This window comes from Balaenoptera musculus, chromosome 3 (assembly GCF_009873245.2).
Source record: "Balaenoptera musculus isolate JJ_BM4_2016_0621 chromosome 3, mBalMus1.pri.v3, whole genome shotgun sequence".
In the NCBI taxonomy this organism is placed as follows: Eukaryota; Metazoa; Chordata; class Mammalia; order Artiodactyla; family Balaenopteridae; genus Balaenoptera; species Balaenoptera musculus.
Genome location: NC_045787.1, coordinates 61,399,508 through 61,425,379, shown reverse-complemented (window position 1 = coordinate 61,425,379; position 25,872 = coordinate 61,399,508). Strand labels below are relative to the sequence as shown.

At 39.2% G+C, this 25,872-nt stretch overlaps 1 protein-coding gene across 2 annotated transcripts in view; it reads left to right on the top strand.

Annotated features, from left to right (window-relative positions):
* The window catches only part of DMGDH (dimethylglycine dehydrogenase), a 61,049-nt gene that overhangs the window by 20,071 nt on the left and 15,106 nt on the right, over nt 1-25,872 (top strand). Inside the window, exons 6-14 of one of the 2 annotated variants that reach the window (XM_036846774.1) lie at nt 316-564; nt 2,428-2,626; nt 9,122-9,291; nt 9,763-9,916; nt 11,928-12,093; nt 12,557-12,687; nt 13,954-14,171; nt 15,573-15,730; nt 18,085-18,144. In XM_036846774.1, coding sequence (XP_036702669.1) covers nt 316-564; nt 2,428-2,626; nt 9,122-9,291; nt 9,763-9,916; nt 11,928-12,093; nt 12,557-12,687; nt 13,954-14,171; nt 15,573-15,730; nt 18,085-18,144 — 1,505 coding nt within the window. The remainder of the gene's footprint in view (nt 1-315; nt 565-2,427; nt 2,627-9,121; nt 9,292-9,762; nt 9,917-11,927; nt 12,094-12,556; nt 12,688-13,953; nt 14,172-15,572; nt 15,731-18,084; nt 18,145-25,872) is intronic. The other variant, XM_036846775.1, reaches the window with a different exon arrangement.

The window sequence follows — 25,872 nt, the reverse complement described above, 5'->3', positions numbered from 1 at the left end:
TAGTTCCCTGTGCTATACAGGAGGACCTTGTTGTTTATCCATTCTATATATAATAGTTTGCATCTGCTAACCCCAAACTCCCAGGACATCCCTCCCCCACCCCACCCTTGGCAACCACAAGTCTGTTCTCTATGCCTGTGAGTCTGTTTCTGTGCTGTAGATAAGTTCATTTGCATTGTTAGGACATTCTTTAGACTTTGCCATGAACGCTGAAGTATTCTAAATATTTTATTTTAATTGAAATTGCTGTTATCAATGTTGTCTGTGGTATGTTTTTATATGTGGTGACATTTTTAAATGATTTTTTTATTTCAGGGTTTTGGGCTCGTGAAGTAGGTAAGATGGTTGGACTAGAACATCCTCTCATTCCAGTTCAGCATCAGTATGTTGTCACATCGACCATCCCTGAAGTGAAAGCTTTAAAACGAGAACTCCCGGTGCTCCGTGACCTGGAAGGATCTTATTACCTCCGACAGGAAAGGGATGGGCTTTTGTTTGGTCCATATGAAAGTCAAGAGAAAATGAAAGTTCAGGACTCGTGGGTCACCAGTGGAGTACCTCCAGGTGGGTTCAGCAAATAGAAGTGTGTGCAGACACATCTATTTTATCTTCCTTGTAACTCTGGGCTGGCTGTAGAATAAGATGACACCATGATACTAGACTATCAGATACCTGGGACATTGGAAGTGAGGGATTTGAGGTAAATTCTGTTCTCATATCCCTTTGAACAATCACAGCAGGGGATAAGGAAAGAGAATTGGTGGTGGAAAAGCTGAAAAAGATGCTCCCCGCTGCTTTGGAAGGCCCCAGGTAATTTTTACCTGCCCACACCAACCTCCTGCATCCCCCTTTTCTCCTCACTCCCCTGCTTACTTGGTCTAGTTTCTAGATTTGGATATAGCTGCTCTTGTGCTTTGACAGTTGGAAACACAACAGGTAGCAGAGATAGGACATCCAGCCTGTTAAGAATGAAAGCCTCAAAGTCTATAGCAGAGCAGGATAAGTTGGTACTGCTAACTGAAGCCCTCCTGTGCTGCATAAATGGATGTGGAAAAGTCTTAGGCCTCAGTGCTAACTCAGGAGGTACCATAGTTTCTCTTTCAAGTTCTGTAAGGGAGAGAAGGACCTGTTTTTGTTCTTCATGAAACATTTCTTCAGAGCCAGATGAAGGGTTGGGTCACCTAAGGAGGCATCTCAGGTTTTAATCTATAAAAGGAGCTAAATGTCATTGGCACACAAATATTATAGGGAATATAAAGAAATGGAGGTAATTGTGCTTTCTAGAATTATACTTTGATAAGCTACTTGGGCTAGGGAATGAATCCCTCCCTCCTACTCTTCAAGGAACATCTGTGCCCATATTACTACAAATGATAAACCACCTTCCACAGAAGTTGGGCCAGCCAACTGAGGGCTTCGGTTTTGCTGGGTGGGCTCTGCACATTCGGGCCTGAGGGGAATAGCTCCTGATCCCAGAGGGAGGGCTAATCTGCCACCTGGGAGTCTCCTTCTCTGTTCTTCCCCCATGCTGGCAATCTCTCCTCCAAATAAATATTTGAACAAATATTTAATAATATTTATTGAACAAATATTTAAATAATTCCAGTTGGAGGAAGAGCCAGATTGTTGGCTGGCCCTGGGCGTCCACATGCCCTGGTCTAACCCTAGTGATCTGCAGGCCTCCCTGACCTGACGTGCCGTCCACAGGAGGGACAAGAAAAAGCTGGCTGGCTGCTATGCGGGAGCATCCCTGGTATTGGTGGCGATATTCTTTCAGCAGCTCATCTGTGGCCCTGCCTTCAATCCCAGTGCCTTTTATGACTGAGAAGACGACTGTGCTCCAAGACCCTGACTCTTTTCACAGAATTCCAGCCCTCGGATGTGCATAGAAGGGGGCTAGGGGAATGAAGCTTCCATGCCATTCCTTCCCCGCTAAGAGTTAAAAGCTGTCTAGAATTCATCATCCTAGATGCTAAAGTGGTTTTGCATTTATCCCCAGTGTCCTGACATGACTTTGCAAACTCCCGTTTGCCCTCACCTGAGAGGATGAAGCAGACTTCTATGGTTAATTGAAGGATAAAAGACCTCTCTTGACAAACCAAATTATTATTGTTTGTTTTTTAAAATGGTGATCGGCCTAAATGCTGGAAACTGCTAATATGCGTAAATTAAAATTTTCTGTTAAAAAGGTTAACTTTCATGATTTATTGTTTCAGGAAATAACATTATTCTTCTCAGTAATATAGTATACTAATATAACGGTACTCATCTGTTGATAGTAAATATCAAGTTTAGACTTAAAAAAGAAAGTACAATACCTTCCTAACGGGCCATCTTTAAATGGAAGCTGATTCAGAGATTTAAATCACTTTGGAGCACACGTCAGGGCAGCTGTGGCATCCTGACCACAATGGCATTTCTCTTCAGGTTTTGGAAAGGAGCTCTTTGAGTCTGATCTAGACCGAATCATGGAACACGTTGAGGCTGCCATGGAAATGGTTCCAGTCTTGAAGAAGGCTGACATCATCAATATCGTCAATGGTCCCATCACCTATTCTCCTGACATTCTGCCCATGGTAGGGCCCCATCAGGGGGTCAGAAACTACTGGGTGGCTATAGGCTTTGGGTGAGTATCTCTATGTAATTCAACATTTATTATAGAGTTATGTAGTTTAGAGAAGTCTTATCCCATTATCTCAGGCCAAGAATGGAAAATGGGAGAGAGGCAGAGAGTCTTCTCCCTTTTATGACCAATGAAATGTGAGGAATAAAAAATTTTAGTCTTAAAACTTTGACTTGTATAGGTTTAAAAGATTTGTACACAGAAGGGCAATGATTTCCTGGAATTTTCTCTTTGCATATTTCCTGCCATTTCCATTATTTATGTTTCCTTTCATGTTGTGAATGTTCAGATAGGTCAATTTGCCCCACTTTTGCAAGGATGTTTTCATAACACAATGTGACAAAGATAAACCAAATATCAAATGTGTAATATGTCTGATGCAGTTTTCACCATAATTCATGTTTGTTCAACATGATTTTTGTTTCTTTATGATTCCTCCAGTTGCTTACTATTTATGGTTCCATTACCCATTTGATGTTTCATCTCTAATATTTGTCCCATTAATTTAGTGAATACTAACGTCAAGCCTACCTTACTATCATATCACAGTTTCTAATATTTTACTTTTCTTCCCCATTTTATTTGGCCATTTATTCAACTGATATTTGATGATTGGCCAGCTTTGTACCAGGTCTAGTTCTGGGCACTGGGCTACAGCTGAGAACAAGGCAGTAAGTCTCATCAGAGGCACAAGGCTGGTTGGGGTGCTGTTCTTCCAATACAGTAGGGAGGCTGGGGTCTGAACTAAGGAAGCAGCAGTGGGCACTGAGAGATAGGAAACAAAATTATTTAGATTTGGTGATTGATTGCATTAGGTCTTAAGGGAGAGAGAAAAATAGCAAATGCTGGCAACCTTTCTTACTTGACTCCTGGTTGGATGCTGGGGCCAAAGGAAGAAATAATTGGAAAAATAATGAGCTCCATTTTTGACAGTGTTAAGTTTAGGTCTTTGGGACATCCAGAGGGAGAAAACCAGATGAAGATAGGAAGCTGGAAGGTATAATGTAACTGAGGGCTTAGGAAATCCCCCATAGAGTCCATATGTAGGCATGTTCATGTGGGAGTGTTTCTCTTGTACATCACTTATATATCTTCTTTGGAGAAAAGTCTATTTGTATACTTTGCCCATTTAAGAAATTGGATTATTTGTCTTTTTATTGTTAAGTTGTAGGAGTTCTTTATATACTCTAGATACAAGACCCTTATCCCATACATGATTTGCAATTTTTTCCCATTCTGTGGGTTTTTCATTTTCTTGATTGTAGCCATTGAAACACAAAAGTTTTTAATTTTGATGAAGTCCAGAATGAGAATTTTTTTCTTCTTTTGAATGTAGTTTTGATATCATATATAAGGAACCATTGTTTAATCCAAGTTAATGAAGATTTATACCTGTGTTTTCTTCTGAGAGTTTTATAGTTTTAACTCTTCTTTTAAATGTATATTTTTTTGATGTGGATCATTTTTTTAAAAGTCTTTATTGAATTTGTTACAATATTGCTTCAGTTTTATGTTTTGGGTTTTTGGCCTTGAGGCATGTGGGATCTTAGCTCCCTGACTGACCAGGGATTGAACCCACACCCCCTGCATTGGAAGGCAAAGTCTTAACCACTGGACCACCAGGGAAGTCCCTAGTTTTAACTCTTACGTTTAGGTCTTTAATCAAGTCTGAGTTAATTTTTGTACGTGCTATGAGGTAAGTGCCCAGCTTGATTCATTTGAGGATAGCCAATTGTCCCAGCACCAATTGTTGAAAGACTATTCTTTACTCATTGAAATGTGTTGGCATCTATGATGTCTTTTTTCTGATGCCACTTCTGACATTTAATTCTCCAGTTCTCTGACACCAACTGACTATCCAACAATTCAATTCAATTCTGCTGCTAACTCCCAGAGTTAGTGCAGACCCCACTAGTTAAGGACTCAGTCCCATAAAACTGTCCTCACTTCAGATGCCAGTTTCAGCTTCCAGGGATCACCTGTAATTCTGACTGAATGGCTATACATTTGGAGGTTCCTGCAACCCCCTCCTCAGGTTTGATAATTCACTAGAATAATCACAAAACTCAGGAAAACCCTACTTACTTTTACCTATTTATTCTATAGAATACAACTCAGGAACATCCAAGTGGAAGGGATGCATAGAGCAAGGTATGGGAGGGAGGGGTCTGGTGCAGAGCCTCCATGCCCTCTTTGGTGCACCATCTTCCTAGTACATCAATGGGTTCACCAACCCAAAGGCTCTTTGAACACTGTTGTTTAGGAGTTTTTGTGAACGTTTCATTACACAGGCACAATTGATTAAATCATTGACCATTGGTGATTGAACTTATGGTGACCAGCCCCTATTCTGAAGCTATCTAGTTCCCCTGCCCCCCCTTCCATGGAGCTATCTGTTAGCATACAAAATAATATAAATTCCAAAAGTTTTAGGAGCTCTGTGCCAGGAACTGGGGACAAAGACCAAATATTTATTTTTTTTATTATACCACAGCATCCTTGTCAAAATCAATTCATCATATATGTATGGATTCATTCCTGGACTCTCAACTTTATTCCATTGATCTATACGTCTATCCTTATGCCAGTATCATGCTGTCTTGATTACTGTAGCTTTGCAGTAAGTTCTGAAACTGGGAAGTGTGAATCCTCCAACTTTGTTCTTTTTCAGTATTGTTTTGGCTATTCTGGGCTTCTTAAATTTTTGTGTAAAATTTAGGACCAGCTTGTCAATTTTTTCAAAGAAGCCGCCTAGGATTTTGGCAGGGATTGCATTGAATCTGTAGATCAACTTGGGGAGTATTGTCATCTTAATATTGAGTCTTCCGATTCATGAACAAAGGATGTCTTTCCATTTGTTTAGGATTTTTAATTAAAATTTCTCTCAATAATGATTTGTAGTTATCAGAGTGTAAGTTTTGTACTTCTTTTGCTAAATTTATTCCTAAACATTTTATTCTTTTTGATTCTGCAATTAGCTTAATCACTGAATTATTGATTTAGTCAACACATATTTGCAGATCATTGCTCTTTATCTGTGAACAAGAGCAGACAGTATTCCTGGCCTCATGATATTTGTATTTTAATAGAACACCTGTCACTAAGGAAATTAGGAAGTTGCTTTCTTTAGAACACTAGTTACTTATCACCTAGAAATTGTATCTACTTGTATGGGGCTGATGTTGGACTCCTGCTTTGATTGCTCTGGGTAATTTTCCCAGGTTGTAGACATCGCGAGGTGAATGGGGAAGGTGACAGGTCGGGGTGGACAAAGTGCCACACTCTCTCTGACCAATTTGGTCTGACCCCAAAAGGCCTTCTTGTTATTTAAAAGTTGGGATTGCTAAGATATTTCTTATGTAACATGGTGGAATCCTCACATCAGCTACCCCTCCCAGTTTATATCAGTGATCCATCCCATGGTTCTGAAGGCCAGTGATTTCCATATCTGGCTGAGCACCAGGGCTTGTTAAAAAGCAGAATCTCAACTTTGTGGTTAGTCACTTACATGTGTTTCATCCTCCTTTGCATCTTATCTGTGAAATTCTTATTAGTTATCACTAGAATCCATGAGAGGTGTGTGGAATTGGAAAACCAACAAGCAAACAGATTCCCAGACACCCTTCCTATTGATTCTGATTCAGTAGTCTGGAGAGGGGCCCAGGGTTCAGCATTTCAGCATTGTCTGTTATTCTAGTCCAACCAGTCGAGAGAATAGGTATTTGCAAACTGTCTACATATATGCCAGTGCTCATTTACCTTACTCACAGAATACCCTCAGTCAAAGCTGTTTTACTTTTATACCAGATCTAATAAGTTCTTCTGCTTCTAGGTGACTAACACAATGCTCCCCAAATGTTTAATGAGTTGGATTGAATTGAATCTAGTTATCCTGGCTTAGAACAGATTATAAACAGCAAATTTAAAGAGAGGAGAGACAGTTTCACAGTTATCATAAAAAAGCATACAACACTCAAAAAGCATAGCAGCTGGGCCATGTAGAAGAAGTGGGCTCTACAGATTAATGGTAGACCTAGAAGAAGAGCCTAACTCTTCTTTCCTCTTCAAGTTCTCTTTCACTTCCACTTCACATGTTACTTCCTTATGAAAATCTTATCCATTGGGCAGAGACATATTCTTGTTGGTTATACAAGGACCCACAGCCACCATGTACTGCTTGTATACTATGTGCTTTTAAATGCCATGTCAATTAATTCTCCACCAGCACCATAAAGTGTGCACATGTGGAGACTAAAGCTCAGGGTGGTTACACAGCTTGCCCAAGGTCACACAGCTGGTGGTGGCAGAACAAAAATCCTACCCAGATCTCTCTTACTCTATGCTTTTACACTTTCAACCACTACACCAGGGGCTCTCAATAGATGTTTCATAGCATTCAGTTGTATGGGATTTTACATATAACTTAATAATGGTTATAGAGCTGAAGTTTGCAGAAATTTACTTTTTAAAAATAGATTTGATTCAGTATTATCCTCAAATAACAGCACTCTGCCTCATTTATTGGAAAGAACATGATGGTGTAGCAGTGAGACCACAGGAAACCGAAGCACAACCCTAGCTATGCCCAAGGAATCTGCCAAGGATGTAAATTCTGTTATGTGTGTCTTGGCTGAAAAAAGATTGAGAAGCATTGAAGAAGTAAAGTCCAATAACAGGGAGTGTATACTGGGGGCAGAAGACTGAGTTTGTATCCTGAATCTGCACTTTGTTGCTGCGTGACCTTATTTAACCCCTGAGTGCAGGCTGGTTTTCTCATTGGTAAAATAGAGTTGCTAAAGAATAAATCAGCCGGTACATGTTAGAAGGAAACAATGCTTGGTAAATGGTAAGTACTCAGTGAATATCAGAAGAACTTTATTTTTTTTATTTTTTTATTTTTTTTTAATTTATTTATTTATTTTTGGCTGTGTTGGGTCTTAGTTTCTGTGCGAGGGCTTTCTCCAGTTGTGGCAAGCGGGGGCCACTCTTCATCGCGGTGCGCGGGCCTCTCACTGTCGCGGCCTCTCTTGTTGCGGAGCACAGGCTCCAGACGCGCAGGCTCAGTAGTTGTGGCTCACGGGCCTAGCCGCTCTGCGGCATGTGGGATCTTCCCGGACCGGGGCACGAACCCGTGTCCCCTGCATTGGCAGGCGGATTCCTAGCCACTGCGCCACTAGGGAAGCCCCAGAAGAACTTTAAATAGTTTCAAGTCTTGTAAACAGTATCTCTAGCTCTCAAAAATGGCAAGTGTTGTATATCATACATTGGGACTGTTTAAGTGAATAAACATTTTAAGCATATATTTCACAATTATTTTAAGCATGTATTTAATTTTTTTTTTTTTTTTTGCTTTCTTGAAACTTAATGAGATTGTTTGTGGGTGATTTGGATGATCCATGTGTCTTTTTAAAACTATCCAGAGAAGTATAAATTGCTGTCTTTTTATTCTGCTTGAGAAATATCTTTATAGCAAATATAAGCATTCATTTTTATAAAGTAGAAAAACTGGTATCTTGTAGAAAAAGTTAGTTAACATTTCCAGTCTTTGCTAAGGTCCTCCCATGCTCTTAGAAGCTGCGATGCTGGCTAAGTAGCTGTCATCTGGGGTACTGGAATTTCTTGCATTTTGAAGTCTGCTCATGTAGCTCCTTTTCCTGGTCCTCTACCAGTGACTCCCTGCTCATCCAATTCCTCAGAAGCTTCTCTTGACTTAAACCACAGACGAACCCACAGTAAAGTCCTTCATCAAGACTTTCCTTTATCCACAAGAATGAATGGGTAGGACTGCCCATGGGCAATGTTAAACTGTGATCCCTCCATCTGGTATTAAATTATTTGCCACAGTTATGTTCTTGATTTTAAAGCATTCTCATGTGGAAATAGAAAACAAGCCAACCCTCCCCACCAAGTGACCCAAATTGCAAAATACAGGAGCCATTGTTTCTTCCTCTTCTTTCCCACAAGTCCTTGGGTGAATGCCTCTTTGTCTGAATGCTTCTATGATAATGGCCCAAGATCCCTGTGCAGAGGTCATCGCTATGGGAACCTGAACTAAACTGAGTCTGAGAAGAGATGGGTGTGCCACTCTACAGTGTACATATTTCTCCTGCAAAGTTCCTATTAGTGAGGATAATCATAGCTCAAGAGGGCTGATAAGGTACCAACCACATCTGCCTGTGTGCTTGTGCTTCCTCTCCTCCCTTTTCCTAAAGCAAGCATCCTTACTAGCTAAGAGTCATAGACTATTTTGCAGATATACAGCTCTTGAAACTGTGGAAAGAAACTAGCTATCAAGTCAGGCACATTTAATTTGGATGCCTAAACATTTTTTTTTTTGAGGAAAAAAAATGATAGCATAAAGATTATGTTGATTGTGTGTTCTAAATAGCAATAGCACAGAACACTGTAGCTTTGAGGCCTTGTTAAATATGTGGACATGTTTCACTGTTGGAAAACAATATGTGTTAGTAACAGGGTGTTTATTTCTGTATTTGAAAGGTATGGCATAATCCATGCTGGTGGGGTAGGGAAATATCTCAGTGACTGGATCCTGCATGGAGAACCTCCTTTTGATCTGATAGAATTGGATCCCAATCGCTATGGCAAATGGACAACAACTCGGTACACCGAGGCCAAAGCAAGAGAGTCATATGGATTCAACAATATTGGTAAAGTGCAAATTTACTGTTGTCTATGAAGTGTGTTCAGAATTGACTTACATCACTTCTGCCTTCAGAAGCTTTTTATTCTGTGTATCGTGGGGGAATGGTTAGGGAGTCTAAAAAGCATGTGCTTCTAAGACACAAAAAGGAATCTATATGAATATATATCTTTAATGTGAGGAATGCATAAGTGATTTGAACTTTTAAATCTATTTTTACTTTACCCTTTGATGATCAATATAAATGACAGCTTTGGGTTTTTTTCAAACATAAATTTAATGCATATATATGTATATATATTATATATATATTATACATATAATATATACATATATTATATATATTATATATATATATATATAATATATATATATGCTTCTAGACTTTAAGTGCTGTGTTTTCCATTTTCTGAATCCCTTCAAAATATTTTATAGTTTTGGTTCTATGCTATTCAGAGCACCGATCTTCCTTTTTCAGTTGGTTACCCTAAAGAAGAACGGTTTGCCGGGAGGCCAACTCAGCGAGTCAGCGGGCTTTATAAAACCCTGGAGTCTAAGTGTTCCATGGGGTTCCATGCAGGCTGGGAGCAGCCACACTGGTTCTATAAACCAGGCCAGGACACTGGGTACAGGTAAGTGAGTGACTTAACCTGCCTGTCACTCTCACCGCAGAATGAAATTTGGGGGTGGAATGGAGGGACCCCAGAGAAGTGCCGTGTCCCCCTCCGACCCCATCACTCCACCCCATTCCAAAGAGCATTGAGCCTTTTCCCACAAAAATCACTTTTTGTGCAGTGCAGGCCTTAGTTTATCCCACGTGACATTGGCCCACATCTAGGACCCATGTGGCCTCGCGAGACCTATAACCAGCCCAGATGGAGCCTCTGCTTGGCGTTTTCCAGTTGCTCAGAGAACCTTCCCCACCCTCTCCAAATCCCCACATGGCTTCAGTTGGCTCCTAAAGGTTTGTCCTGGTTTAGGATGCCTGGCCAAGTCACATAGTATGGAAACAGTATGGAAATATGGATTTTCTATTTGTCAAGGAATAGCTCAAAGCAACTGCTTTCTAGTGTGTGTGCATTGAATCATGCAAATTATATGCACTGCTAATAAATTAGGGGAAAAGGTCATTTACTTACTATTTTAGTTTGAGCTAAAACGTAAAGCATATCACTAAAACAATTCTCTGAATTCCTCTAAAGTTGTTGCCATTATACTTGGATTGCATGCCATTGTTGTACTTGGGATTAATAGTGATTATATATTTTTTCTCATGAGAATCCACAAACCAAGAGAAAACAAAGTTTCCTTTTCACGTTAAGTTCTCCTTTTTCTTTCTCAGCTGTGTTGGGTCTTCATTGCTGCACATGGGCTTTCTCTGGTTGTGGCGAGCGGGGGCTACTCTCCTTTGTGGCGCGCGGGCTTCTCATTGCGGTGTCTTCTTTTGTTGCGGGGCACGGGCTCTACACACGCGGGCTTCAGTAGTTGTGGCTCAGGGGCTCTAGAGTGCAGCCTCAGTAGTTGTGGCGCACGGGCTTAGTTGCTCCGCGGCATGTGGGATCTTCCCAGACCAGGGATCGGAACCCGTGTCCCCTGCATTGGCAGGTGGGTTCTTAACCACTGCACCACCAGGAAGTCCAATTCTCTCTCTCTCTTTTTTTTTTTTTGACCTGTCATTTTGCTTATTTAAACAGGTTTTGATGTCTACTTTAAGATCAGATCTAAAAGGTCCAAAGTATAGTAGAGGGCCAGTTGTTGATTAATGAATTTGGACTCTGTAGTCAGCCAGTGGCGATTACCTGGGGGCAAAATACTGGTTTGGTTTTTCCTAAATGACTCAGATAAATGCCAGATCTATTCTTCACCTTGTGCTATTTGGACCTGGCCTGTTTCTTCTACTATTTTAATAATTAAACCACTGAAAACTTTTTGCAGACTTAGCATCCTGCTCTGAAGTTAAAATACCACATTAATAGTCAGCTCTGTAAAGTAGAAACGACCCTGCATAATGAGTTAGGAGACCTTTGTTCCAGGCCCAGCTCTGTCATTAACTAATGCAAAGACTTTGGAAGTCACTTTGTGCCTTTTCTCTAAAAAATGAAGATGTTGGACCAGATCCTTGCTTACTCCAGGTGGACCAGCATGAAGCCTGTTAGAGTGCAGAATCTAGGGCCCCTCCCCAGACCTGCTGCATCAGAATCGGCATCTTAACAAGTACAAGTGATGTATTTGCATAAATGTTTGAGAAACAACAAACAAGATAGCTCTACCCCTCATATATTCTGGTTTAATTATGTCCCCCAAATTAGTATTTTTAAAATGCTTCCCCTGGTGATTCTAATATGTAACCAAGGTTGAAAACTACAGGATTGGTTAAATTCTAAGCTCTTTTCCAGATCTGAGAACCCACATGGCCTATCTTATTTTCTAGTTAATTAATACTTCATTCACTATGAAATGGGTCAAGGGATAGATGAGTAACTTAAAAAATCAGATTCCAGTATATATGTATGATTTGTAGAACAGGTGGCACTTTTCCCCCAAATGAAATTTTCTAGGCAAATAGGGTGTATTAAAATATCCTTATTCTGTAATTTTTTGAAAATGAGTAACTCTTGTTTTATGACAAACATTGTGTTTCAGGCCAAGTTTTCACCGCACAAACTGGTTTGATCCTGTGGGCTCTGAGTATAAACAGGTTATGCAAAGAGTAGGGGTGATTGACCTGTCACCATTTGGCAAGTTTAATATCAAAGGCCAAGACTCCATTAGATTGTTGGACCATCTCTTTGCAAATGTCATTCCCAAGGTAAATAACCTTATAGGGGTACAAGGTCCAGGATTCTGGCCTACTTAATTCTCTACCTCTCGTTTTCAAAAAAACCAATATGTTATTTCAATTCACCTAATGATTTCTGTATGAACACCAGAACCCTTCAACTAACCAAGGGTATTCTAGCTAATTTTCAAATTTAAATTTTTGTTAAATGAATTATCATCTAAGGACCTTATGACTTTGTTTAGTTGTGTAAATGGGAACCCCCAAATTGGCTGAAGTGTAATTTTTATGACAAGTAATTATAATGGTCATTTAAACTGAAAACTTCAAAATTAATGGGTTTAAGTTTACAGATAGTTCACACAATTGATATAAATGATAGCATTCAGATGTTTTTCATTGTTGACACCCACATTTTTATTTCCATGTGGTGTTAAAAGGACACATAAGATTTTTATTTCATCCTGAGGTAATTTAAAATTCTTTTGTGTAGGTGGGTTTTACAAATATAAGTCACATGTTAACACCAAAAGGTCAAGTATATGCTGAGTTGACAGTTTCTCACCAGTCTCCTGGGGAGTTTCTATTAATAACTGGTTCTGGATCAGAACTTCATGATCTTAGGTAAGTGTACACCTAGTAAGAAAATTTTACATGGATTATATATTGACCCAATCTTGCACCGAGGTTTTTTTTGTTTGTTTTACCAGTAATTGAAAGTACAACTTTAATTCTTAAAATCTTATTGTTTTAAATAAACTTCATGTCTCTTAGAGGAAATTATTTGAAGGGCCCCTATAACCATCCCCCTCCCAAAGGTAATCCATCCATGGGGTTTACTGGTTTTAATAATATTAACTCCCATTTGTTAGGCATCACCAATATGTCAAAACCATTTTTACACATTATCTCAATAAATTCTTTTAATAGATATATCTGCAAGGTATATATTATTCCTAATTTCAGGTGAGGAAAGTGAAGTTTGGGTTAAAGTAACCTGCTCAAGCCAGCCTTGTTGATTCTGATGCCCACATTTGGTCCACTTTAGTGAACTGCCTCCCTGGTTTTTCTTCTTCCTTTTTCATGCTTTGTGCCACAAAGCTGCATGTAAATCATTGACCTGCCAAGTCAATCCTTCACACGAATCTTTAGTCTACTATTTAGTCTACTCTAAAATCTATAATCTTCAGTATTTCAAAAATATTTGGAATATTGTTGTTTAATAAACATCTTACTCTGACAGATTCTCACTCTAGTTGTAAAATGATGCAAATTATATCCTCCACTCCAAGGTGCATTGGGAGCCATCTTAGTAGCTTAGCTTTGTGTCAATCCAGATGATCATTTTATGATAGACTTGTGTAGCTCCAGGGACTGCTCAATAAATTATAAACAAACCCTATAACTGGGTTCCAATAACTCATCAAGACTCAGAAATTGAAACTAGTCTTTAGAGTTTTAATCTTTTCCTTATCATTATCAAAGCAAGTATGTGTCTGGTGGCAGGCACATTATTAACCTTTAGCAGCACAAGCGTGCCTCCTGTGTACAGGTATCAGAGAAAATTCTCCCAAGATTGAATCATCAGTTTAAATGCAATAGGGCTGTCACTATTTAAAAGAATCGTGTGGCAGAGCTTGTTTAAATGGAAGGGTCCTTCTGTACTGTGAAAAATTACCCACACATTTAAGTGGGTAGTTTAAAGAGGATCATTTAACATCTCTGGGACTCAGTTTCCTCAACTTTAAAAATTAGGTGATTATATGAAATGACATTCTAGGGACTTTCTGGCAATTCTAGACACAGAGCATTTCTTCCAAGAAGTAATCTGTTACCAACATGCATTATTCAAGCAAGATTTAACACGATGTTTATGAATCTCAAATGCAGATGGATTGAAGAAGAGGCTGTCAAAGGTGGATATGATGTTGAAATTAAAAACATAACCGATGAGCTTGGAGTCCTTGGCGTCGCAGGGCCACATGCAAGAAAGGTCCTTCAGAAACTGACCTCTGAAGATCTTAGTGATGATATTTTCAAGTTTCTTCAGACCAAGTCTTTAAAGGTTTCCAACATTCCTGTCACTGCTATCAGGATATCTTATACTGGTAAGAATTGGAAAACAACCTAGAATAAGTCTCTAAAATTTAAAAGCAGTTACCAGAAATGTGTGCACGCATGCACATACACACAGCACACACACACACACACACACACACACACACACACACACATTAATTTTGGTAATTTTAACTTTGGAGAAAGATTTCTCCTGCCTGACTCTTCTGACAATTCTGTTTATTCACTCCTAGTCTGAGAGAGTCCTTCCACAGATTTCCAATTGTTGTTCCAGGCTCATAGCTAGCTGCCTACCATTTGGAAAGGTAGGTAAGAAAGTGGGAAGAAGATGGCTGTTGGAATAGTTGGAAGGGTTGACAGAATATTCAGGCCAGCTGATTCTGTTTGGGAACATTCAAAATGGTCTCCCATTGATAGAGTCTCCCATAGAGAACAGCGTGAATGTATCAGGCACCTCTCTTAAAGCATTACCACTGATCATCTTTCTTTCTGACTCTAAGTGCATTAGTGGAGACTTGCTCTGCAGCTAACATTGCACATAGTAGATATTTGGAAACAGGGATGAATGAATGCTCCCCATTGGTGCTCTGGGCTCACTTCTAACTCCCTCTAGATTCCCTGTCCCTTCACAGAAGGCGTACTGGGTGCCCAGGCATTCACTCAATTACGTGTTGCTCACGTTCTGGTGTTTGTCCTGGAGAAGCACCTCACCATCAGCCCTTGACATGAGGAGTGAGGCGAATACACAGTATAAAGGCCATAGCTCTTCCCTGGGCTTCCGCTGTCCCTTTTCACCATCCTTCCTCTGCCCAACCTTGGCAAAATGGTGACCAGAATAAAACATAAGCAGAATAAAAAACAAGCAGACTCTTTGGGTTGGGTTTCATTTTCTTTGTTTTTTGCCCACTGCTCTAATGGTGAATGAAATGACCAAATGGGGAAGAAGGGGGGAGTGGGGGGCATTAGAGACTATGGCTATCCCACAATGAAGACCACTTGAATAATTGTCATCAGTTGCCTTTATCTTTAAGCCTTTTGATTTGGGGCCAAGGAGTTGGCGGTTGAGGTGTCTAAACCTTGAACCCCTTTTCTTGATAAACTCTGCCATGCTAATTCCTCACTTAACATTATGAAGCTGAGGTCAAGGGGCAAGAGTAACTCCTGCATCACAGTCTTTCTGTGTCATGAGATGTCCTAGATGCTACCCTCTGTGCGGGGGACAGGATTGGGCACAAAAGCGTCTGTGATACGGCAGGCTCCTTTGCAGTGGGGTTTGGTTGCAACCTTTTTCTGAACTGGTCTTTTAGAACTCAGCAATGTCTATATTGCATAAATGGAATCTCTCCATTTATTGATGTGTTTTAGCTAATGCACATTAGACTCAATTATCATCATTCTTACTCTGGTGGGCACTTGTGGGTGTATTTCAGGTGAGCTGGGTTGGGAGCTGTACCACAGACGAGAAGATTCTGCGGCACTTTATGACATTATCATGAATGCAGGCCAGAAAGAGGGAATTGACAACTTTGGAACCTATGCCATGAATGCCTTAAGACTGGAGAAAGCTTTCAGAGCCTGGGGGTCAGAGGTTTGAAATGCTAGCATCTTTATTAAAATTGTACATGTATTGTATCTGATTTTTGTATAAGGGTTAGTTTTAACTGCGTTAACATTGGCTCTGGCTGTAAGAGAAAGTATGTATTATAAAAAAAATTTTTTTTTGTTTTGGCCATGCCATGCAGCATGCGAGATCTCAGTTCCCCAGACCAGGGATCAAACCCATGCTCCCTGCAGTGGAAGCGCAGAGCCCTAACCACTGGACCACCTGGGAATTCCCCGAAGTTTTATTTAATTAGGGAAAGAGGTTTTTCTCCTCAATTTCCCAGTTGCAAATTCAGTGGAATTATGACATAATGTTTATTCTGCCCTAATTCCTCCGGCTTAGCAGAGAGCCCTGGACATCTGTCTCTGACTGTGTGTGGAGCTGTGGCTATCCCAAGGGAGCCTGCCTACCGCACGGGACTTGAGGACTACCTTTCAAATTCTTCCTTCTCCTCTGTCACATTGCCTATCCTCAGTTCTTTCTTATCCCACACCTTTTGGGGAAGTAGCAACCAAAGGGGTCTTTCTGAGGGGGGGCGGGGTTGGTGGTCTGGGATGTGTTAGTCCAGCCCACTCCCACCATTAATAATGGGAACTCAGGGTTTCTATTTGTGTAGTGACACACCACTTTCATAGGCATGATCTCATCTACCTTCTCAACTCTCCCTGAAGGAGGTATTATTGGTGATTCTTGGGCAAGGGGTTGGCAGTTCTACACACAATCCCTGTTCAAAACACAATCACACTAAGAAATAATAAACAACTTGGTCCAGATTACACAAAAGTGGCTCTATTCTCTGTTTTATCTCCAATATGGCAGGCTATTTTTAGACCCCTTAATTTTTTCAGATTTGCTAGTGGTTTCCTTGGAAGACGTTAAGGTTTTAGGCCTGGGAGGTGAGATAAGGGACAGTGGTAAAAGATGTACTTACTTCAGGGTAGGGTCTCTTGGGTTCAGATGTATCCTCCACCACATACTAACTGTGTGGCCTTAACCCTCTAGAGTCTGTTTACTTCTCTATAAGATAGGGCCAATCTTTCTCCTCCAGAGTTATTGTCGAGATTAGATAGTCTACAAAGTGCCTAGGATATAACAATAAATTTGAGGGCAGAGTGGGTTTGAAAGTGCAGGCAGGGTCCCTTGGACAGCTAGATCAAGGGCAGAAGCAAGTGGGCTTTGAGGTAGAGAGGGCAGCCTCCTGGAGCCCCTGAAAGAACAAGGGCCCTGGGGCAAGTCACTGTTTTGCAGGAGAGGTGCTGTGTTACAAGGATTCTCAGCCTACAAGCCGGGTGTGGGTGGGGTTCTCAGCAGAGGCTGCTGCAGGGAGAAAAGTAGAGGATGGCTCTGGCTCCTCACTCCACAAGGGATGAAGCAGCTGAAGCAGCCTGTGCGGTCAGGCGTTTCTGCGCCTCCCTGCCTTTTCCCTGGGAGCCCTCCTCTGAAATGGTTTTCTCCATCCCCTGTCCCTCCGATTTCCCAGCAGTGCCAGCACGCCCTCTAGTGTTAATACATCAATCAAGCATCTGGGCTTTGTTTTCATTTTTTTCCTGGAATTCTGAAACTTTGAGCAGGTAAAAAATAATTTTAGAGGTGCTCAAATGGATTAGGAAATATGAGGTCAAAATGTTATGTTATGTAAAACAGGTTTATATTACTCATCCAGTTCATACGAGGGCTGTGTTGTCTTTTTTTTTTAAGTTTGGCTACTTTTTATGAGGTTTAGACCAGTTCTCCTGGAGCAAAAGAGACCAACGACAACAAAATAAACAAGCAAACAAAAATCAAGTCTAGTCCCAAATAGTGGCTTTAGTTCCCCTTGAACTATATTGTAATAACTCAACCAATTTGAAAAGATTGAGATTCAATCTCTATTTTTTCCTTTTCCCTCTCCTGAACTCTGTAGAAGCCATTTTCCTACCACTTGCTTTTTCCTCTACTTATCCCAATTTCTGGGTGATTGTAAGATAAGTAAATTACTTAATACCTTTTCAAAACCTATTTATGTAAAATTATTAGATAAAAGCTTCTGAAAGTCTTGTTTCTGGGAAGACATCATTGTTGTGGTATCCCTCAGATGTTTATTATGCAAAGAGAGCCTTGGAAACAAACTGTGAATTTTAGTTTCTAATTTGCTATTGAAATAACAGTATTTGCTGAAAGGCTACATTTGAATTTTAGATTAAAAAAAATTACTTTGAGGCCAGTCCACAATTTTCCTTTTTCAGAATCTATATTCATAGTGAAAAAGCGTTCTCTTTCCTAAAAAGTATATATGAAAGTGATGTTATTAAAACAATTTGCACTCATCTAAGATTTAAAATGCGTGTTTTCCCTTTTAGATGAACTGTGATACAAATCCCTTGGAAGCTGGACTGCAATATTTTGTAAAGCTAAATAAGGTATGTTTACATTCCAAAGTGTACTTGAAGTAAATCTTAAAATTATGCTGTTTCATGACAGAGCCATGCTTTAAAATTTAGCCAAGTATGATTACAGGACAAATGAGTTGAACATGTATAGTAAGCATTTGCTCAAATGCTTCATATTAATATTTGTCAAAATTTGATATTCGTTCAAACAATTGCAACGTGCTTGTAGATGTAAGATAGCAGAATCCAGCAACTTTAAAGACTAGATCTAAATTCTAAGATTAAAAATCAGTAAGGATAAGGTGTCAGCAGACACTCTTGTAAATCTTGGTGACTTGTGAAGTCACAATTAGCTAATGAGACATACTGCATTAATTGACTCTCCCTGGGTGCTCACAGCACGAAGAAGCCTCGCCCCAGCAGATCTATCCATCTGCTTATTGAGCATCTTTGTATGTAACTGCAACATCTGCGTATAAGCAAACTGACACATTTCAAATATGTTCAGCCTAAAACAGGTATCACTGAGAAGCCAATACAGGCCCAAAGAATCATAACTGATGTTAACATTCCAAAGGGAACCCCTGCATCAGTGGTTCTCAAACAGCGTCAGCATCACCTGGGAGCTTGTTACGAATGCAAATCCTCAGGTCCCCGCACAGACCTACTAAATCAGAATCCCTGGAGGTCGGGCCAAGAGATCTGTGTTTAACAAGCTTCAGGGGATTCCGATGCACCTAAAGTTTGAGAAACACCACCCTACATAATTATTGTGGAAAAGCATATTATGAGGCCAATTTATTACACCCTAGCTCATCTATACAAATCCCACAAATATAAATGAGGTTATTCCATTGTTATGGTCTGAATGTTTGTGTCCCTCCAAGATTCATACGCTGAAGCCCTAAGCCCCATGTGATGCTATTTGGAGGCGGGGCCTTTGGGAGGAAATTAGTTCAGATGAGATCATGAGGTGGGGCCTCCATGTTGGGATCAATGTTCTTATGGGAAGAAGAAGAGAGATCAGAGGTTTCTGTCTCTCTACCATCTGAGGACATAGTTAGAAGGCACTGTCTGCCAGCCAGGAAGAGGAGACTCATGGGGGAACCAAACTGGCTGGCACCTTGATCTTGGACTCACCAGCCTCCAGAACTGTGAGAAGTAAACTGTTGTTTCAGCTACTCCAGCTGTGCTATTTTGTTATAGCAGCCTGAGCTGATTCAGACACCTGTTAAGCGGTGTCTTAGTTACTATAAGAGAGCTTAATGGAGGTACAGTTAGCAGTAACATTGAAGGATAAGGATGGCAGCTGCTTTCGCTCAGGATATTTGTTAGAATTCCAAAATTCCTGTTCTGGCCTGCCTTAGGTGCTAATCAGCTAAAGTAAAGGCTGTTTCCCCATTCTATGGAAATATGTGAACACATGAATATGAATCAGGCTAAGGAAACTTTTTTAATGCCCCTGAATCAGTTCCCAAATTCTAAGCTAAGATATTAACATAAACATGTATATTTATAGCATTAGATTTTAGGAAAAAAGAACCTCCTAAAGGGTTTTAAAGGGAATATCTTTCTGTGCATTTTCCCCATGACTTTTATTTTTATGATGTACCATCTGCCTCCAGACCAGAGAAAGCAGGTGCTTGAAGTTTGGGCAGACCCTAGCAGCAGATTGCTCCTTCTGATAACAGAAGTCTTGGTTTAGCTTTGTAAAATAAGGATGAAAATGGCCTGACTCCTGAAAGCACTAAAGTTCTGTTGTTGGTCACCAATAGGTAAATAGATAGCAGACTTTTTTGCTTCAGTGTTTGGGTATTATTGTTTGGGAATAAGGCACAAACAATCTCTTCATGTTGAAAATGGATTTTTAAAACTCTCTTTATGATTATAAGCAGGTGTAGTGTGGACTGCATATTTATTAGTTCCTTTAAATGATTTCAGTAACCAAAGCTCAGCTCAAAACTAAGTAATTTAATAGATAATGATTTTGATTTATGGTATATTTTTATGATTTCTGTATTGTTGGTTCTCATTTTGGTGTCATAAAGTTAATTTCTAATGCTTTCATTGGGTGAAGGTCCATGTAGCACAAGGACCTGGACCTAATCAAGCCAGTCTTTTTTAATTACCATGACTCAGGTCGTTAGTGGGCATCAACCTAACTGTAGCGATGCTTGCTAATTTCCAAGACAGGTGAATAGGTTGGATCAACTTTGTTTCAAGCCTATTTGGTGGTCTCACAACAATTTTTTCTTAGTTTTGTAGCAGTCTCTAATGTAAAACAGGTTCCTGGAAAACTTATTTATATTATAAACTGAACTGTGTCCCTTGGTAATTCAAGTCCTGTGCCTCAAAACAAAAATGTTACCCAACCTGGCTTCATACAACATTTTAAAGAATAATATAATGCAAGTCCATATTGCTTTGGAAAATTGATGTTATATGAAAACTGAAGCAGCAAATACAGGGGAATATTTGTATTTAATACCAATCAGAACAAAACAAAACCCTAAATCCTGACATTTTACAATAGTTTAAAATCAATTCTTTTCTTATCCTTCAAAGTAAATATGTAGACTTCCCTGCTCGGCCCTTAAGTGTTTCCACAGTGATTGTGTAAGCCATAATATGAAGAGAAATATAGAGATGCAGGCTGTGTCAGAGTTAGGAGGACCACTGGAGATCACTCAGCACCGCCTCTTCCTTTGAGGATGAGGAAACTGAAGCGCAGAGAAGTGACCTAGGTGCTGTCCTGTGTGTTGGCCCAGGTTGAACTCTGACCTCCCTGCAGTGCTCTCTCACCCACCACTTTTCCCAGCCAGGTCCTTTCCCATAAGGGGCTTATCGGCCTTGAAAAACTGCCCCCAAATTTTCTGGCAACATGTATCATAGAATCTACATGGCTACATTTCATCGATGAATACCTCCCACAGTTATGTTTTTGTGATAAGTAATTTTGTGTTTTGTGGTAGGATCAGAATAGCTGCTTTGGCCATTTTAAGAAGGAAAGTGGGTGGGTGAGGAGATGGACCATCTGACCTCATTAGGCTGAACTGCGTTCTTATCAAAACTGGTACAAAAGTCGGGAAAAGAAAAATGGAGTATCGAAGACATCTTAGATCGTAAAGGTGGCATTTGCCATCCTTAACTCTTAGAGTCGTCTGAGCCTTGGTCTCCCTATGGTGTGGGCTTATGTGAAGCAAATACAGACGTGTGTATACATTCATTCATCTAGTCAACATTAATTAAGTACCATTTATTAAACACCTCGCTAGGCCACAGGTCTAAAAGTTAAAGATACAGCTCCTGACGGCTCTCAGATCTCATGAAGCTTGGAACAAATGGAACTTTGGGAACTAAAGCTGTAGGATGCATTCTTAACCTTAATTCTGAAAATACTGTTCTGCATGAGGAGGGCTGTGTAGTAGCACATATCCGTAGTCTTGTAAAGAGTGAGCATAGGGTCCTGACAGGAAGCGTTAAGCACAACTGTGAAACAGGTAAAAATAACTGAATATTTCCTTTTAAGTCTTCTCAGCTAAAACCCCTTTACCTGAAACAAGTCATATCATTGTGCTTAATAGTATTATAATTTGTTCCAGAGGAAGTTACTTTTGGGGGAAAAAATTAGTGGCTTTTTTTTTTTTTAGTTGGAAATGAAAGAAATGCATTAATTAAAAGCAAAAGGAAAATCAGCTGCCTTAGGTTGCAGTCATAAGTATTCTTGGAATTTTCCTCTTGGAATTAGTGAATCTATCCATTTCCAGATAACCCCAGCCAAGAGCCACAGAGAATCAAATACTAAGGGTAATGTGTTAAGAGCAGAAGAATTTTTTTTTTTTCTACAAGATCCCCCCACCCTTTCTCTCTCTCCCTCTCTTTTCCTGTCTTGAGTTTCTAACCAGCAGAAACAGAATAAAACGTGATATATATTAACCACAACTTAGAAGACAGTATTGATTCTAGAAATTACAGGATCTCTCTTTAAGGAAAGATGATTTAAAGCATAACCATTCAGTAAGCAAAGCAAAACAAAAGGATGGTAAAGAGGCAAAGCCCTCACCACCAGGCCGACTGCATCCAAGTATTCAATAAATATTAGCATTAGTAAAACATCGAAGTGGAAATAAATCTTTAAGGAAAGATGATTTAAAGCATAACCATTCAGTAAGCAAAGCAAAAGGATGGTAAAGAGGCAAAACCCTCACCACCAGGCCGACTGCATCCAAGTATTCAATAAATATTAGCATTAGTAAAACATCAAAGTGGAAATAAATCATTGTTCATAGACAACCAGTTAGAAAGGAATTTCTAATATGTGATGGTGGTGAAAGTACCCAGCTCTGGGGAAATTTTAGGTAAATGGTAATAAGATTTGAGGAGGCAAAAAATTTTCAGTGACTCTCAGTCCTGGCTGCATGTCACAATCATCTGAAGTATGATTCCTTTATTCATGCAATCCTTTAAAAAATCCCAAGGCTCAGGCTGCATCCCAGATCAATTAAAAAGAAGAGCTGGGGTAGAGACTCAGGCAGCAGTATTTTTTTTAATTCCCCAGGTGATACCAAAAAAGATTGAGAATGATTGTTTTTAGGCCAGTGATTTTCAACTGGCTGAACGTTACCATCTTGAGGAACTTAAAGAAAAATTACCTGATGCCTTACCCTCAATGGTTCTCAAAGTGTGGTTCACAGACCAGCAGCATCAATGTGACTTCAGGATTTATTAGAAATGCAAGTTATCGGGCACCATTCCAACCCCCAAAATCAAACTCTGGGGGTGGGGCTGGCAATCTGTTTTAACAGGCCCTCCACGTGATTCTGATGAACGCTGAAGTTTGAGAACACTGACCTGCCCAAACCAATTGGATCAACCCTGGGGGTAGGGTCTGGTTTCTTGTTTTTATTATACAATGAAGATTGAGAACCACTGTCTTAGTTATTTTAACCTCATACCTGCTTATGGTCCTATGCATAAACAGGAAAGCAGAAAAACAGCCTGGTCAGACAATTGGCTACCAATTAATATATTCTGCCCCAAATCTTTTTCTTTTTCTTTTTTTGAATGTTTTTTTTTAAAATGTCGCCAAATTCTAGCTCTGTGACCTTGGAAAAGCTATTTAACTTCATTTTCCATCCGGGATTGCTAGTCTGTAAAATGAGGGCTCCCTTCCGTGTCTAAAATTCTATGAAATACCACCTTGCAGAGTGGTCGAAGACACTTGCTATGTTATCTATATGAGCCACACGATTGTGTTATTTTAATTAAGCCATCCTTAGTCTCTTACCCATTACTGTTGCTGAATGATAAAGGGGGAAAAAAAGAAAAGGAGGAACAAAAGGAAGTAAAATCTAGTCTGAGATCTAGTTTATCATTCTTGAAACATCTGTCAGAGCACATTAAACTAACAACCATTGAATCATTATCCTCATATATATCCAATTTCTGTTATGAAACAATACTCTATTTCCAGCCTAAAAGCTTAAGTGTGCTCTTTAGCTGACTGCTTTCTAATTTGGAAGTCTATGGAAACCCTGGGCTAGGAATGAATTGAAGTAATTCTTTAGATTGCTTTTATTTTATTGTTATTATTTTAACAGCTTAACATGCAATAAATTGACCCTTAAAGTATACCAGCTAGACACTCAGATCTGTAGAACAAATAAATTAACATGTACCCTATCACTAGCATTGCAAATATCTGCATGAATAGAATACCAAATACAAAAGGTAGAACAAGTCCAAAGTCAGGAAATAAAAATAAAAAAATATTTCATATCATTCTAGAGATAAGGAAGATCAAAGAACGTCATCTGCATGATAAAATGATGATCCTACTAAGCATCAAAGAACAGACAAGCTGATATCAGGAAATTTAAGAGAAATATTATTAACAACTAAAATTACAGTTGCATTAGCAGCTCTATAAACAGATTTCACATATAGGAAAGATGAAAAATATAACATGTAAACTCAGTGCACAAATGGGACAAAGGGAATAAAATTTAAAAATGGAACTTGGAGGGAATATATGTATACATATAGCTGTCTAATAGTGACTTTCAAAGAGCAGAAGTTTTTAATTTTTGAATTTTTAAAGTTCTTATCAATTTGTTCTTTTGTGGATCATACTCTTCATGTTGTATGTAAAAAATCTTTGCCTAACCCAAAGTCACAAAGATTTTCTGCTGTTTTCTCCTAGATGTTTTATCATCTTTTTACATTTAGAGCTGTGATTTATTTTTAGTTAATTTTTCTATCTGGTAAAAGATATAGATTGAAGTTTATTTTTTAGCATATAGATGTCCAGTTGTTTACAGCACCATTTGTTGAAAAAGGCTATATGTTCAAATGGCATTGCCTTTGTACCTTTGTCAAAAAACAGTTGTCCATATATGTTTAGGTCTGTTTCCGGACTCTCCTGTGTTCTATTGACCTATTTATCTTTCTTGATAATGATACCATACTGTCTTGATTACTGTAGCTTAAATCAGGTTGTGATAGTCCCGCAACTTTGCTGTTCTTTTACAGTGTTGTTTTAGTTATTCTACGTCCTTTGAATTTCCATGAATCAAAAAGCTTGCTGGGATTTTGACTGGAATTGCATTGTATCTATAGGTCAGTTCAAGTCTTCTAACTCATGAATGAGGTATATCTCTCTGTTTATTTAGGTAATCTTTAATTCCAAAGATGTTTTGTAGTTTATAGGTCTTGCATATCTTTTTACAGATCTATCCTTAAGTATTTTGTATTTTGATACTATTGTAAATGGCATTTTTAATCTCAAGTTTCAGTTGTTTACTGCTAGTGTGTAGGAAACAATGGGTTTTGTATATTGATCTCACATTCTGCAACTTTGTTAAACCCACTTAGTAGTTCTAGTACTTTTTTGTGTAGTTCTCTTTTTTGTTTTTTTTGTAGATTCCATTGGATTTTCTACATGGACAATTGCTTGTATGAAAATAAAGCTTTTCTTTTTCTCTTTTCTAATCTGGATGCCTTTCAGTTCTTTTTCTTGCCTTATTGTACTGGTTAGAACCTCTACTGGTTGAAACTGCAACAAAGTTAAATAGAAGTGGTAAGAGCAGACATGCTTATCTTGTTTCCTGATTTTAGATGGAAAACATTCATCATCATCATCAGTCTTTCATCATTAAGTATGATGTTTGCTATAAGTTTTTCATAGAGTAAGCTGTAGGTTTTTCATAGATGCTCTTTATCAGGCTGAGGACATTCCTTTCTCTTGTTAGCGCTAAAAGTTTGGGTTTTTTGCTTTTTGAATTAGGAATATTAGATTTTGGCAAGTGCTTTTTCTGCATCCATTGAGACAATCATATGGTTTTTCTTTTTTACTTTGTTATATGATGAATTACATTTATTCTCAAATGTTAAGCCAACTTTAATTTTGGCATAAAACCCACTTAGTAATGATGTATTATGTTTTTCTATGTTATTGGATTTTATTTGATAATTTTTAAAAGAAATTTTGTGGCTACACCCTCCTTATGGGATATGTTACAGCTTGCAATTATTGTGTTCATTTTTCTTGATCTTTTGACATAAACTTCTTGAGTTCAGGTTCTGGCAATACAAAATACATCTTGTTTACCATTTTATCCCCAACACTTATCAGGGCTGGCACATAGCAGATGCAGATAATGCCAGAGAAGTACTGGGACCTCATCAGGAAGGGTCTCATCTGCCAGGCTAGGGAATTTTGGAGTGTATCCTGGAGACACTGAGAAGCCTTTGAAGGAT